Source organism: Salvelinus alpinus, chromosome 7, assembly GCF_045679555.1.
Source record: "Salvelinus alpinus chromosome 7, SLU_Salpinus.1, whole genome shotgun sequence".
Lineage (NCBI taxonomy): Eukaryota > Metazoa > Chordata > Actinopteri > Salmoniformes > Salmonidae > Salvelinus > Salvelinus alpinus.
Genome location: NC_092092.1, coordinates 78,442,709 through 78,458,658, shown reverse-complemented (window position 1 = coordinate 78,458,658; position 15,950 = coordinate 78,442,709). Strand labels below are relative to the sequence as shown.

The 15,950-nt window shown below is 44.9% G+C and overlaps 1 protein-coding gene across 4 annotated transcripts in view; it reads right to left on the bottom strand.

Annotated features, from left to right (window-relative positions):
• The window catches only part of LOC139581713 (glucocorticoid receptor-like), a 165,641-nt gene that overhangs the window by 9,173 nt on the left and 140,518 nt on the right, over window positions 1-15,950 (bottom strand). For 2 of the 4 annotated variants that reach the window (XM_071411762.1, XM_071411765.1), the window contains 6 exons: window positions 11,252-11,430; window positions 10,625-10,741; window positions 4,850-5,131; window positions 4,580-4,724; window positions 2,833-2,963; window positions 2,131-2,288 (listed from right to left, as the gene is read on the bottom strand). In XM_071411762.1, the coding sequence (XP_071267863.1) occupies window positions 2,131-2,288; window positions 2,833-2,963; window positions 4,580-4,724; window positions 4,850-5,131; window positions 10,625-10,741; window positions 11,252-11,430 (1,012 nt within the window). Of the gene's footprint in view, window positions 1-2,130; window positions 2,289-2,832; window positions 2,964-4,350; window positions 4,513-4,579; window positions 4,725-4,849; window positions 5,132-10,624; window positions 10,742-11,251; window positions 11,431-15,950 lie in introns of those variants that run through there. The other 2 variants (XM_071411763.1, XM_071411764.1) reach the window with 2 other exon arrangements.

The following is a 15,950-nucleotide window of genomic DNA, read 5'->3' as shown; positions in this document are numbered from 1 at the left end:
CTTAACAGTTCTAACAGTCAGTTTCTTAACAGGTGCATGTTTATCAATAATTGGAAGAAGCAATTTCATAAATTCATCAAGTGCAGCATCTGTATGTTCCTTATTAATCACATCAGACCAACAAATATTTTTAACATCATCCACATAAGATGAATGTTATCTGACGTTAGCAAGTTCTTGATTTTATTAACCTTATTTCTAAGGCTACATATATTTAAATGGGCTATTTTCAGCCCTTTCCTGGGTAGCTTATCAGAGATAAACATAATATGGAAAAGAGCAAACAAAGCAAGAGAAAAAATATATACATTCAGCAGTCCATTAATCAACTGGTGTGTGGAAGTGTGTGTGCTGTGGGGTTGAAGCTACAAACCCATAGGCTTGGCTCTCTCATCCCTTCCAGACTTTTGGGAGGGAGGGTGGACAATGAGCTTGTCATTGCGGATGTGAGCAATGTCCCCACATGCTCTGACAGCTTTCATGGCTGGGATAAGTTCTTTCCTCGTCTGGTGCACAGCTTCAGGATAGACCTTGTACGTTCCTCTCAAGTTCTTGGCTCTTTCCAGAACAGCTACCTTGTCCTTGAACCTCAGAAACTTGACCACTATTGGCCTGTCACCTGGGCCGGTGGTGGGGTTTCCAGTCCTGTGGGCACGCTCCACCTCAAATCTTCCTGTCGTCAATCTTCAGTTTTTCCGAGATCATTTCCCTAACTTTGTCCTCAGACTCCGTCCAGGTTTCACGTGGAGATTCTGCAATTCTGTCCACAACCATGTTATTCAGCCTTGTTTGTCCCTCGAGATAATCTGATTTCTCTGTCATTGTTACAGAACTAATGTCCTCTCTCAATGACTTACAGATTGCTTTCAACTCATCGAGCTGACCCTGGGAGAACTGCAAGCTGTTCTTCAGGTCCTGGACCTCTCTGGTCAGGTCATCCATTTTTTATTAGTTGAATCTATCAGTTTTTGGACAAAACACTTGAAGCGATATTCTTGTTGTTGTAACAACTGCTTGTAGAACAATTTTTTGTTCATTTAAAATATCCTTTACATGTGATAGAGAGACCGCTGGTCACTGGAAGCGATCCCAGCAACTGATGCCAACCGCGTTGTGGGATCCAAACTCAAAAGGTAGCTAGCTAGTAACCAAACCTTTTCAATAGACTGTGAAAATCTTCCAAAAACAACAAAACGAGCTCTCCCGCGTTCAACAGGAATTTACATGTTGTGCAGTGCGTTCAAGACAACTAATTGTATTATATTGCGGTAAACACAACATTACAGTTGGAACTTTTAATTTGGCCAAAGAAAATGGTTCAACAGAATGAAACAAAACACTTGTTGCATATTTAATGAACTGGTTTAAAACCTTGAAAAGGCCTATATTGCAGCAATTCCCAACAAAGGTGAGTTCCTACCGTAGGCCTACTCAACAAATGACAGCAATAGCCTAATGCTATTTCTTTTACAACGGGCCTAGTTTTAACCTTCATCTCAAACTAAATACGAAGCACAACATTTAAAAAGACCGTTAGAACTTAATTTAGCCAACAAAAATGTCTCAACAAATCAAAAATGATACACAATAATGAAAATAAATAAATAAAAGTAAAAAACCTGAATAGCGAGTTGCACACAGTCCATTTGGCAGTGCAAACGTTTTTCTAATCTTTGTCCACCACAATATTCTAACTTGTCCCAGAGGACGTTCCCCCCCGTCGGATTCCTTTCACCTTAGTCTTTTCTCCTCTAACTTTCATTTGACTTCAATATAAAAGGCCTGCATCTTCACAACAGTAGTCTAGGTCAAGGCTCCTCTCACTCGCTCTCTCTCTTCAGCAGCAGGCACATGTGAGGTGAGCAGCCAGAACCGGTTTCAGCTGGAAATAAGCTATACATTTTGAGTTGCAGTTGGCTGACACATAACATCACCTCACAAATATTAAATTAGCAGAGTACGGGTCAAGACGGTAAATCAATTTTAAATGCACATAATCGAGACGCGTGGCAATTATATCAGACCCGACTGATATCCAAGGGGGGAAAAAAATCAGAATTTAGGCGCCGATCCCAGGTCTTATTTCAGAATTTTGAGTCTGTTGGACCCGTGAAGACTTCTAAAGTGTACCTCGTGCATGGAGTCAAGAAGCTTAGTGAGCTGGTAGAAGCGTTGCCAGTTCTGGCTGGAGTTCTCCTCCCTCTTGACGATGGCCTTCCCCAACTCCTTGATGTAGGACATCCTGATCTCATCAAACACTGCCTGACTTTTCAGACCATCCTTTGGCACTGGGGGGGGGGGACAACAACATAATACATCAACCTCTGTGTTTTTCCCTTTGGCACTAAAGATGAACATAACAGGAAATGTGTTAAATAACCCAGTAAGTCATGCCTATGCAGGTCCCCTTCCATTATACAGTGCCTAAGTATTCAGACCCTTTGACTTTTTCCACATTTTGTTACGTTACAGCCTTATTCTAAAATGTATCAAATAGTTTTTTGCTTTGTCATGATGGGGTATTGTGTGTAGAACGATGAGGACAAAACATATATATATATTTTTTTAAATCAATTTTAGAATAAGGCTGCAACAACAAAATGTGGAAAAAGTCAAGGGGTCTGAATACTTTCCGAATGCACTGTTATGTTGAAAATGTAAAGTGAAAATACAATAAGATGAAACAGGAAACTTTCCTTCTGACATCCCAATGTCATGAAAAACATAACAGTAAAAACCCAGGAACACACAGCCATCAATCAGGAAATAGGTTTGCACATTGTTATGGGCTCAAGTGTGAAAGGTCAAAGTAAAAGAGGGGCTGAGACTCACCGGTGCTGAGCAGCAAAAGAACCTTCATACACAGATACTCGTCATGAGACACCTGCAGTCTGACAAACTCACTGGAGATCTTCAACATCTGTTCACACTGGTCTGCCATGTAGGGCAGCTTCATACGGTCCCTGATGAGGAGAGAGAGACATGTTAGTGATGATGTCACACTGGTCTGCCATGTAGGGCAGCTTCATACGGTCCCTGATGAGGAGAGAGAGACATGTTAGTGATGATGTCACACTGGTCTGCCATGTAGGGCAGCTTCATACGGTCCCTGATGAGGAGAGACAGGCATGTTAGTGATGATGTCACACTGGTCTGCCATGTAGGGCAGCTTCATACGGTCCCTGATGAGGAGAGAGAGACATGTTAGTGATGATGTCACACTGGTCTGCCATGTAGGGCAGCTTCATACGGTCCCTGATGAGGAGAGAGAGACATATTAGTGATGATGTCACACTGGTTTGCCATGTAGGGCAGCTTCATACGGTCCCTGATGAGGAGAGACAGGCATGTTAGTGATGACGTCACACTGGTCTGCCATGTAGGGCAGCTTCATACGGTCCCTGATGAGGAGAGAGAGACAGGCATGTTAGTGATGACGTCACACTGGTCTGCCATGTAGGGCAGCTTCATACGGTCCCTGATGAGGAGAGACAGGCATGTTAGTGATGATGTCACACTGGTCTGCCATGTAGGGCAGCTTCATACGGTCCCTGATGAGGAGAGACAGGCATGTTAGTGATGATGTCACACTGGTCTGCCATGTAGGGCAGCTTCATACGGTCCCTGATGAGGAGAGAGAGACAGGCATGTTAGTGATGATGTCACACTGGTCTGCCATGTAGGGCAGCTTCATACGGTCCCTGATGAGGAGAGACAGGCATGTTAGTGATGATGTCACACTGGTCTGCCATGTAGGGCAGCTTCATACGGTCCCTGATGAGGAGAGAGAGACATGTTAGTGATGATGTCACACTGGTCTGCCATGTAGGGCAGCTTCATACGGTCCCTGATGAGGAGAGAGAGACATGTTAGTGATGATGTCACACTGGTCTGCCATGTAGGGCAGCTTCATACGGTCCCTGATGAGGAGAGAGAGACATGTTAGTGATGATGTCACACTGGTCTGCCATGTAGGGCAGCTTCATACGGTCCCTGATGAGGAGAGAGAGACATGTTAGTGATGATGTCACACTGGTCTGCCATGTAGGGCAGCTTCATACGGTCCCTGATGAGGAGAGAGAGACATGTTAGTGATGATGTCACACTGGTCTGCCATGTAGGGCAGCTTCATACGGTCCCTGATGAGGAGAGAGAGACAGGCATGTTAGTGATGATGTCACACTGGTCTGCCATGTAGGGCAGCTTCATACGGTCCCTGATGAGGAGAGAGAGACATGTTAGTGATGATGTCACACTGGTCTGCCATGTAGGGCAGCTTCATACGGTCCCTGATGAGGAGAGAGAGACAGGTATGTTAGTGATGACGTCACACTGGTCTGCCATGTAGGGCAGCTTCATACGGTCCCTGATGAGGAGAGAGAGACATATTAGTGATGATGTCACACTGGTTTGCCATGTAGGGCAGCTTCATACGGTCCCTGATGAGGAGAGACAGGCATGTTAGTGATGATGTCACACTGGTCTGCCATGTAGGGCAGCTTCATACGGTCCCTGATGAGGAGAGAGAACGAGACATGCAGACAGACAGAGACTTAGGCCGACAGATAAATAGACATACTGATTGATGACGAGGTCTGGAGCGAAGCAGAGCATGTTCCCGTCACACTGTTGATAGGACCTCCAGCCCAGGCCGAAGGACATGAGGAACAACCAGGAACACTGCAGCAGAGTCATCTGGTCGTCCAGGTGAAGGTTCCGGAACCCTGCAGGGGAAGATAACAGAACACTGAATGACTAAAGGTTCCATTTCCCTGATGATACTGTAGTACTGCTGTCTATGGTAGATACTGTGCAGGTTTCCAACAGTGTCTCTTAGAAATAGTAGTACCTGGCAGAGACTTGGCCCACTTGACGGCTGATACCACCTGTCGTCCCCCCAGCCTGTTGAGGGTGGTCATGATGCGTGTGGAGGTGTCTGGCAGGGTGCCGTCGTAGCCAGAGTAGATGGTGTCTGGCTCGATGGCCTTTAGTAGAGACAGCATGGTGGGGGTGAGCTGGGGCATGGACTTGGGGACCAGCGACCTGGCCTCTGGGAGCGGACGGGGGGTCAGCTCGGCCATGGTGGGCTGCTGCACACCCTTTAAACGGTTCAGCTTCTTAGTTTTACGAGCTGTAGCGAAGGAGAGAGGAAGGGAGGGAGAGAGGAGGTATATTGAGTGACCATGATATCAAAAACCAGTTAAACTAACATACAGTACCTTCGGAGAGTATTCAGACCCCTTGACCTTTTCTACATTGTGCTACGTTACAGCCTTATTCTAAAAATGATTAAATCGTCCCCTCCCTCCCCCCCTCATTAATCTACACACAATACCCCATAATGTCAAAGCAAAAAAAGTTTTTCTGAAATTTTTGTCAAAAAAAAAAAATGAAATCACATTTACATAACTTCCTAAAGTGTTCCCATTCCCTTTTAATAAGTGCATCGATAACATTGTCCCCACAGTGACAGTACGTACATACCCCAACCAGAAGCCATGGATTACAGGCAACATCCACACTAAAGGCTAAAGCTGCCACTTTTAAGGACCGGGACACTAATCCCTTTACTCAGTACTTTGCTGAAGCACCTTTGGCAGCGATTACAGCCTCGAGTCTTCTTGGGTATGACGCTACATGTTTGGCACACCTGTATTTGGGGAGTTTCTTCCATTCTTCTCTGCAGATCCTCTCAAGCTCTGTCAGGTTGGATGGGGAGTGATGCTGCACAGCTATTTTCAGGTCTCTCCAGAGATGCTCGATCTGGTTCAAGTCCGGGCTCTGGCTGGGCCACTCAGGGACATTCAGAGACTTGTCTTGGCTGTGTGCTTAGGGTCGTTGACCTGTTGAAAGGTGAACCTTCACCCCAGTCTGAGGTCCTGAGCACTCTGGAGCAGGTTTTCATCAAGGATCTCTCTTTTCCCTCAATCCTGACTAGTCTCCCAGTCCCTGCTGCTGAAAAACATTCCCACAGCATGATGCTGTCCCCACCATGCTTCACCGTAGGGATGGTGCCAGATTTCGTCCAGACGTGACACTTGGCATTCAGGCCAAAGAGTTCAATCTTGGTTTCATCAGACCAGAGAATCTTGTTTCTAATGGTCTGAGAGTCTTTAGGTGCCTTTTGGAAAACTCCAAGCGGGCTGTCATGTGCCATTTACTGAGGAGTGGCTTCCGTCTGGCCCCTCTACCATAAAGGCCTGATTGGTGGAGTGCTGCAGAGATGGTTGTACTTCTGGAAGGTTCTCCCATCTCCACAGAGGAACTCTGGAGCTCTGTCAGAGTGACCATCGGGTTCTTGGTGACCTCCCTGACGAAGACCCTTCTCCCTCGATTGTTCAGTTTGGCCGGGCGACCAGTTCTAGGAATAGTCTTGTGGTTCCAAACTTCTTCCATTTAAAAATGGAGACCACTGTGTTCTTGGGGACCTTCAATGCTGCAGGAATTTTTTGGTACTCTTCCCCAGATCTGTACCTCGACATAATCCTGTCTTGGAGCTCTACGGACAATTCCTTTGACCTCATGCTTTGTCATTATGGGGTATTGTGTGTAGATTGCTGCTAAATATATACACTGCTCAAAAAAATAAAGGGAACACTTAAACAACACAATGTAACTCCAAGTCAATCACACTTCTGTGAAATCAAACTGTCCACTTAGGAAGCAACACTGATTGACAATACGTTTCACATGCTGTTGTGCAAATGGAATAGACAAAAGGTGGAAATTATAGGCAATTAGCAAGACACCCCCAAAAAAGGAGTGATTCTGCAGGTGGTGACCACAGACCACTTCTCAGTTCCTATGCTTCCTGGCTGATGTTTTGGTCACTTTTGAATGCTGGCGGTGCTCTCACTCTAGTGGTAGCATGAGACGGAGTCTACAACCCACACAAGTGGCTCAGGTAGTGCAGTTCATCCAGGATGGAACATCAATGCGAGCTGTGGTAAAAAGGTTTGCTGTGTCTGTCAGCGTAGTGTCCAGAGCATGGAGGCGCTACCAGGAGACAGGCCAGTACATCAGGAGACGTGGAGGAGGCCGTAGGAGGGCAACAACCCAGCAGCAGGACCGCTACCTCCGCCTTTGTGCAAGGAGGTGCACTGCCAGCGCCCTGCAAAATGACCTCCAGCAGGCCACAAATGTGCATGTGTCAGCATATGGTCTCACAAGGGGTCTGAGGATCTCATCTCGGTACCTAATGGCAGTCAGGCTACCTCTGGCGAGCACATGGAGGGCTGTGCGGCCCCACAAAGAAATGCCACCCCACACCATGACTGACCCATCGCCAAACCGGTCATGCTGGAGGATGTTGCAGGCAGCAGAACGTTCTCCACGGTGTCTCCAGACTCTGTCACGTCTGTCACATGTGCTCATGTGCTCAGTGTGAACCTGCTATCATCTGTGAAGAGCACAGGGCGCCAGTGGCGAATTTGCCAATCTTGGTGTTCTCTGGCAAATGCCAAACGTCCTGCACGGTGTTGGGCTGTAAGCACAACCCCCACCTGTGGACGTCGGGCCCTCATACCACCCTCATGGAGTCTGTTTCTGACCGTTTGAGCAGACACATGCACATTTGTGGCCTGCTGGAGGTCATTTTGCAGGGCGCTGGCAGTGCACCTCCTTGCACAAAGGCGGAGGTAGCGGTCCTGCTGCTGGGTTGTTGCCCTCCTACGGCCTCCTCCACGTCTCCTGATGTACTGGCCTGTCTCCTGGTAGCGCCTCCATGCTCTGGACACTACGCTGACAGACACAGCAAACCTTTTTACCACAGCTCGCATTGATGTTCCATCCTGGATGAACTGCACTACCTGAGCCACTTGTGTGGGTTGTAGACTCCGTCTCATGCTACCACTAGAGTGAGAGCACCGCCAGCATTCAAAAGTGACCAAAACATCAGCCAGGAAGCATAGGAACTGAGAAGTTGTCTGTGGTCACCACCTGCAGAATCACTCCTTTTTTGGGGGTGTCTTGCTAATTGCCTATAATTTCCACCTTTTGTCTATTCCATTTGCACAACAGCATGTGAAATGTATTGTCAATCAGTGTTGCTTCCTAAGTGGACAGTTTGATTTCACAGAAGTGTGATTGACTTGGAGTTACATTGTGTTGTTTAAGTGTTCCCTTTATTTTTTTGAGCAGTGTATTTATTCCATTTTAGAATAAGGCTGTAACGTAACAAAATATGGAAAAAGTCTGAATACTCTCTGAGGGCACTGTATCTACTTGTATCTGGTACTTGAGCTTGTAGTAGCTTGTAGTCATAGATGGAGCTGTAGACCAATTTACATTAAAACAAATATAGAATCTGTAAAATAAAACAAGGTTAAAGAGTTTAGCTTCCAGGTTCATCCCTGCCATGAGACAATAAAACAAGGTTAAAAAGTTTACCTTCCAGGTTCATCCCTGCCATGAGACAATAAAACAAGGTTAAATAGTTTACCTTCCAGGTTCATCCCTGCCATGAGACAATAAAACAAGGTAAAAGAGTTTACCTTCCAGGTTCATCCCTGCCATGAGACAATAAAACAAGGTTAAAGAGTTTAGCTTCCAGGTTCATCCCTGCCATGAGATAATAAAACAAGGTAAAAGAGTTTACCTTCCAGGTTCATCCCTGCCATGAGACAATAAAACAAGGTTAAAGAGTTTACCTTCCAGGTTCATCCCTGCCATGAGACAATAAAACAAGGTTAAAGAGTTTACCTTCCAGGTTCATCCCTGCCATGAGATAATAAAACAAGGTTAAAGAGTTTACCTTCCAGGTTCATCCCTGCCATGAGACAATAAAACAAGGTTAAAGAGTTTACCTTCCAGGTTCATCCCTGCCATGAGACAATAAAACAAGGTTAAAGAGTTTACCTTCCAGGTTCATCCCTGCCATGAGACAATAAAACAAGGTTAAAGAGTTTACCTTCCAGGTTCATCCCTGCCATGAGACAATAAAACAAGGTTAAATAGTTTACCTTCCAGGTTCATCCCTGCCATGAGACAATAAAACAAGGTTAAAGAGTTTACCTTCCAGGTTCATCCCTGCCATGAGACAATAAAACAAGGTTAAAGAGTTTACCTTCCAGGTTCATCCCTGCCATGAGACAATAAAACAAGGTAAAATAGTTTACCTTCCAGGTTCATCCCTGCCATGAGACAATAAAACAAGGTTAAAGAGTTTACCTTCCAGGTTCATCCCTGCCATGAGACAATAAAACAAGGTACAAGAGTTTACCTTCCAGGTTCATCCCTGCCATGAGACAATAAAACAAGGTAAAAGAGTTTACCTTCCAGGTTCATCCCTGCCATGAGATAATAAAACAAGGTGAAAGAGTTTACCTTCCAGGTTCATCCCTGCCATGAGACAATAAAACAAGGTTAAAGAGTTTACCTTCCAGGTTCATCCCTGCCATGAGACAATAAAACAAGGTTAAAGAGTTTACCTTCCAGGTTCATCCCTGCCATGAGACAATAAAACAAGGTTAAAGAGTTTACCTTCCAGGTTCATCCCTGCCATGAGACAATAAAACAAGGTTAAAGAGTTTACCTTCCAGGTTCATCCCTGCCATGAGACAATAAAACAAGGTTAAATAGTTTACCTTCCAGGTTCATCCCTGCCATGAGATAATAAAACAAGGTGAAAGAGTTTACCTTCCAGGTTCATCCCTGCCATGAGACAATAAAACAAGGTTAAAGAGTTTACCTTCCAGGTTCATCCCTGCCATGAGACAATAAAACAAGGTTAAATAGTTTACCTTCCAGGTTCATCCCTGCCATGAGACAATAAAACAAGGTTAAAGAGTTTACCTTCCAGGTTCATCCCTGCCATGAGACAATAAAACAAGGTAAAATAGTTTACCTTCCAGGTTCATCCCTGCCATGAGACAATAAAACAAGGTTAAAGAGTTTACCTTCCAGGTTCATCCCTGCCATGAGACAATAAAACAAGGTACAAGAGTTTACCTTCCAGGTTCATCCCTGCCATGAGACAATAAAACAAGGTAAAAGAGTTTACCTTCCAGGTTCATCCCTGCCATGAGATAATAAAACAAGGTGAAAGAGTTTACCTTCCAGGTTCATCCCTGCCATGAGACAATAAAACAAGGTTAAAGAGTTTACCTTCCAGGTTCATCCCTGCCATGAGACAATAAAACAAGGTTAAAGAGTTTACCTTCCAGGTTCATCCCTGCCATGAGATAATAAAACAAGGTTAAAGAGTTTACCTTCCAGGTTCATCCCTGCCATGAGACAATAAAACAAGGTTAAAGAGTTTACCTTCCAGGTTCATCCCTGCCATGAGACAATAAAACAAGGTTAAAGAGTTTACCTTCCAGGTTCATCCCTGCCATGAGACAATAAAACAAGGTTAAAGAGTTTACCTTCCAGGTTCATCCCTGCCATGAGACAATAAAACAAGGTTAAATAGTTTACCTTCCAGGTTCATCCCTGCCATGAGATAATAAAACAAGGTTAAAGAGTTTACCTTCCAGGTTCATCCCTGCCATGAGACAATAAAACAAGGTTAAAGAGTTTACCTTCCAGGTTCATCCCTGCCATGAGACAATAAAACAAGGTTAAAGAGTTTACCTTCCAGGTTCATCCCTGCCATGAGATAATAAAACAAGGTTAAAGAGTTTACCTTCCAGGTTCATCCCTGCCATGAGACACTTGCGGAAGCGGCAGGCTGGACAGTTCTTCCTTCTGATCTTATCGATGATGCAGTCCTTCCTCCCAGCACACAGGTAGTTGTGCTGCCCTGAAACACCAGAAGAGAATTTGAATGACAAAGAAATGGAATAAAGTACCTCTTTCTTCTTGAATCACACTGGATCAGCCTCCAACCTGCAAATCAAATGTCTGCAGGGTCTTCATACGAACAGACAAGTATCATTCATGAAATGCCTACCGTACATCATTCCATGTCACCAGCTGTGCACCAGTACCAGTAGCACCAGTTGTCCTACCATCTCACCCCTTACCATCCTACCTTGCCAGTATCTACCGTAAACCAAACATCATTCCATGCCGCCATAGTACAAGGTGTCCTACCATCTCACTCCTTGCCACTGTACCACAGGAAAGTATCATGATATACACCACACATCCCCAGTGGTAGCCCAGTCCCAGATCCGTTTTCTGCCGACTTGTAAGATAGTAAAAACAGATCTGGGACCAGACCATACCAGTTGTCCTACCATCTCACCACTTGGAAAAATAGTAAAAACAGATCTGGGACCAGACCATACCAATTGTCCTAGCATCTCACCCCTTGCCACCGTACCTTCCACGGCTCTCTTGAAGAACACCTTGCAGCTTCCGCAGGTGAGCACCCCGTAGTGACAGCCGGACGCCTCATCTGAACACACCAGACAGATCTTATGGGCGGTCCCGACCTTGCCCTGGGTTGTACACGACGCAGCGCCACCACCCTGCCTGGAGGTAGAACTACATTGAGAGGAGAGCAGGGAAGAGAGGAGAGCAGGGAAGAGAGGAGAGCAGGGAAGAGAGGAGAGCGGGGAAGAGAGGAGAGCGGGGAAGAGAGGAGAGCGGGGAAGAGAGGAGAGCAGGGAAGAGAGGAGAGCGGGAGGAGGAGGGAAGTGGAAGGAGGGTTTAGAGTCAGTAACAAGTGCAATTTTCTGAACGAATACAAAATAATAACTTGGCAACAAGTATGATGATGCTTCTGGGATTCTGAAAACATACCGACACTATTCCCACAGACACAGAGAAAACTCTCTTAACTGTGTCACAGCTCACACAGAAGCATGTGGCCCTCACACTTTCTGTGAGCTGGAACACAGTAACAACAGGGGAACTCAACACATTCCCTCTGCTCTTGAAAATATTACCTTCTACAGTTTCACAGCATGCCTGGGGTTATTTTATTTTACAAACAACATAATGTGAACTAAACATACACTTCTGTTGTTACATTTCCTACATTTTGGCCTTTTGGTCTAGTGACCAAAACACTTTGGTCTCCATTTTGTTCAGTTGACCAAAATATTGGCATAAGATCCAGTACGTTTATTTTGGTTGAGTTTCTTTTCTCCGAAATGTCCTAAATGTACCACTTATCCTTCAAGATCCGAAGAACAAACATCTAACTGTGGTTCAATAATTTCCTCGATGGCCTCCACGCCATCTAAAGACCTGTGGTTGGAACACCATACATAAAGGGCATCATAACAGTTCCTAGAATCACAGTTATTTGAATTCTATCCAAAGCATTGGAGCGGGCAGGTAGCCTAGTGGTTAGAGCGTTGGACTGGTAACCGAAAGGTTGCAAGATTGAATCCCTGAGCTGACAAGGTATACATCTGTTGTTCTGCCCCTGATCAAGGCAGTTAACCCACTGTTCCTAGGCCGTCATTGAAAGTAAGAATGTGTTCTTAACTGACTTGCCTAGTTAAATAAAGATATAAAAATATGGAATGGTAGCAGATAGAAATGTCATGAATAGAGCTACCATGATCCCTTTCTCTACATGTCAGAGAGGCCTGTCTGTTCTATATAATCTGATTCTGAAGGTTTCTCAACATGTTGAGATGGCAGGTAGTCTAGTGGTTAGAGCATTGGGCCAGTATCCGAAAGGTTGTGGGATCGAATCCCTGAGCTGACAAAGTAAAAAAAAAACGGTCATTCTGCCCCTGAACAAGGTAGTACTACACTGTTCCCCAGTAGGATGTCATTGTAAATAAGAATTTGTTCTTAAAACTGACTTGCCTAGTTAAATAAGAAATGTTTTCTGTTTGAGGTGCCCTTTCCCAAACACACCACTAGGTGGAGCTGTTCGTTGCTGCAGTAATGTGCAGCTACTTCCTTCCTCTGAGCCTACGCCCACTGCACTGAGACAGGGCAACACTGACTCAGAGCACTATGCCACAGCAGCAGCAAACCTCATCTGTCTGCCACAACACAAACATCTGGTCTACCCTCATCTGATCTGAGACTTTTTAGAAGTCACCGCCTGCTTCTCAAATGACACTATTAGGGGACTGTATGGAGAAATATAGGGAACCATTAGATGTAGGCCTTAGTCTAAGCTGCTTAGACAGAGCAGCACTCACAGGGCATAAAACTACTACTACTACTAAGCAGGCCTAGTACTACTACTACTACTAAGCAGGCCTAGTACTACTACTACTACTACTACTAAGCAGGCCTAGTACTACTACTACTACTACTACTAAGCAGGCCTAGTACTACTACTACTAAGCAGGCCTAGTACTACTACTACTAAGCAGGCCTAGTACTACTACTACTAAGCAGGCCTAGTACTACTACTACTAAGCAGGCCTAGTACTACTACTACTAAGCAGGCCTAGTACTACTACTACTAAGCAGGCCTAGTACTACTACTACTACTAAGCAGGCCTAGTACTACTACTACTACTAAGCAGGCCTAGTACTACTACTACTACTACTAAGCAGGCCTAGTACTACTACTACTACTACTAAGCAGGCCTAGTACTACTACTACTAAGCAGGCCTAGTACTACTACTACTAAGCAGGCCTAGTACTACTACTACTAAGCAGGCCTAGTACTACTACTACTAAGCAGGCCTAGTACTACTACTACTAAGCAGGCCTAGTACTACTACTACTACTACTACTAAGCAGGCCTATTAATACTACTACTAAGCAGGCCTATTAATACTACTAATAAGCACTGAGCAGGCCAACAAGCCTGTCTGTCTGTCTCCTTTCCATATCATATATAGTAAACCTGCTGCACCATGTTTGACCAGTAAAGGCACTATATGGAGGAATCGCGTGCCATTTAAGATGCAGGCTTTAAACACTCAGCCAAGGGAGTCCGAGTCAGTTCGGTCTATGGATCAAAGGAGTGACTTCAGTCAACCAGTCCAGCAACACTCAGCAGTATAAATAACCAGTCCAGCAACACTCAGCAGTATAACTAACCAGTCCAGCAACACTCAGCAGTATAACTAACCAGTCCAGCAACACTCAGCAGTATAACTAACCAGTCCAGCAACACTCAGCAGTATAACTAACCAGTCCAGCAATACTCAGCAGTATAAATAACCAGTCCAGCAACACTCAGCAGCATAACTAACCAGTCCAGCAACACTCAGCAGTATAACTAACCAGTCCAGCAACACTCAGCAGTATAACTAACCAGTCCAGCAACACTCAGCAATATAACTAACCAGTCCAGCAACACCCAGCAGTATAAATAACCAGTCCAGCAACACTCAGCAGTATAACTAACCAGTCCAGCAACACTCAGCAGTATAACTAACCAGTCCAGCAACACTCAGCAGTATAACTAACCAGTCCAGCAATACTCAGCAGTATAACTAACCAGTCCAGCAACACTCAGCAGTATAACTAACCAGTCCAGCAACACTCAGCAGTATAACTAACCAGTCCAGCAACACCCAGCAGTATAACTAACCAGTCCAGCAACACTCAGCAGTATAACTAACCAGTCCAGCAACACTCAGCAATATAACTAACCAGTCCAGCAACACCCAGCAGTATAAATAACCAGTCCAGCAACACTCAGCAGTATAACTAACCAGTCCAGCAACATAACTAACCAGTCCAGCAACACCCAGCAGTATAAATAACCAGTCCAGCAACACTCAGCAATACAACTAACCAGCCCAGCAACACTCAGCAACACTCAGCAGTATAACTAACCAGTCCAGCAACACTCAGCAGTATAACTAACCAGTCCAGCAACACTCAGCAGCATAACTAACCAGTCCAGCAACACTCAGCAGTATAAATAACCAGTCCAGCAACACTCAGCAGCATAACTAACCAGTCCAGCAACACTCAGCAGTATAACTAACCAGTCCAGCAACACCCAGCAGTATAAATAACCAGTCCAGCAACACTCAGCAGTATAAATAACCAGTCCAGCAACACTCAGCATTATAACTAACCAGTCCAGCAACACTCAGCAGTATAACTAACCAGTCCAGCAACACTCAGCAGTATAACTAACCAGTCCAGCAACACTCAGCAGTATAACTAACCAGTCCAGCAACACTCAGCAGTATAACTAACCAGTCCAGCAACACTCAGCAGTATAACTAACCAGTCCAGCAACACTCAGCAGCATAACTAACCAGTCCAGCAACACTCAGCAGTATAAATAACCAGTCCAGCAACACTCAGCAGTATAAATAACCAGTCCAGCAACACTCAGCAGTATAAATAACCAGTCCAGCAACACTCAGCAGTATAAATAACCAGTCCAGCAACACTCAGCAGCATAAATAACCAGTCCAGCAACACTCAGCAGCATAACTAACCAGTCCAGCAACACTCAGCAGTATAAATAACCAGTCCAGCAACACTCAGCAGTATAAATAACCAGTCCAGCAACACTCAGCAGTATAAATAACCAGTCCAGCAACACTCAGCAGCATAACTAACCAGTCCAGCAACACTCAGCAGCATAACTAACCAGTCCAGCAACACTCAGCAGTATAACTAACCAGTCCAGCAACACTCAGCAGTATAACTAACCAGTCCAGCAACACTCAGCAGTATAAATAACCAGTCCAGCAACACTCAGCAGTATAACTAACCAGTCCAGCAACACTCAGCAGTATAACTAACCAGTCCAGCAACACTCAGCAGTATAACTAACCAGTCCAGCAACACTCAGCAGTATAAATAACCAGTCCAGCAACACTCAGCAGTATAACTAACCAGTCCAGCAACACTCAGCAGTATCACTAACCAGTCCAGCAGTATAAATAACCAGTCAAGCAGTATAAATAACCAGTCAGCAGTATAAATAACCAGTCCAGCAGTATAAATAGCCAGTCAGCAGTATAAATAACCAGTCAAGCAGTATAAATAGCCAGTCAAGCAGTATAAATAGCCACTCAGCAGTATAAATAACCAGTCAGCAGTATAAATAACCAATCCAGCAACACTCAGCAGTATAAATAACCAGTCCAGCAGTATAAATAACCAG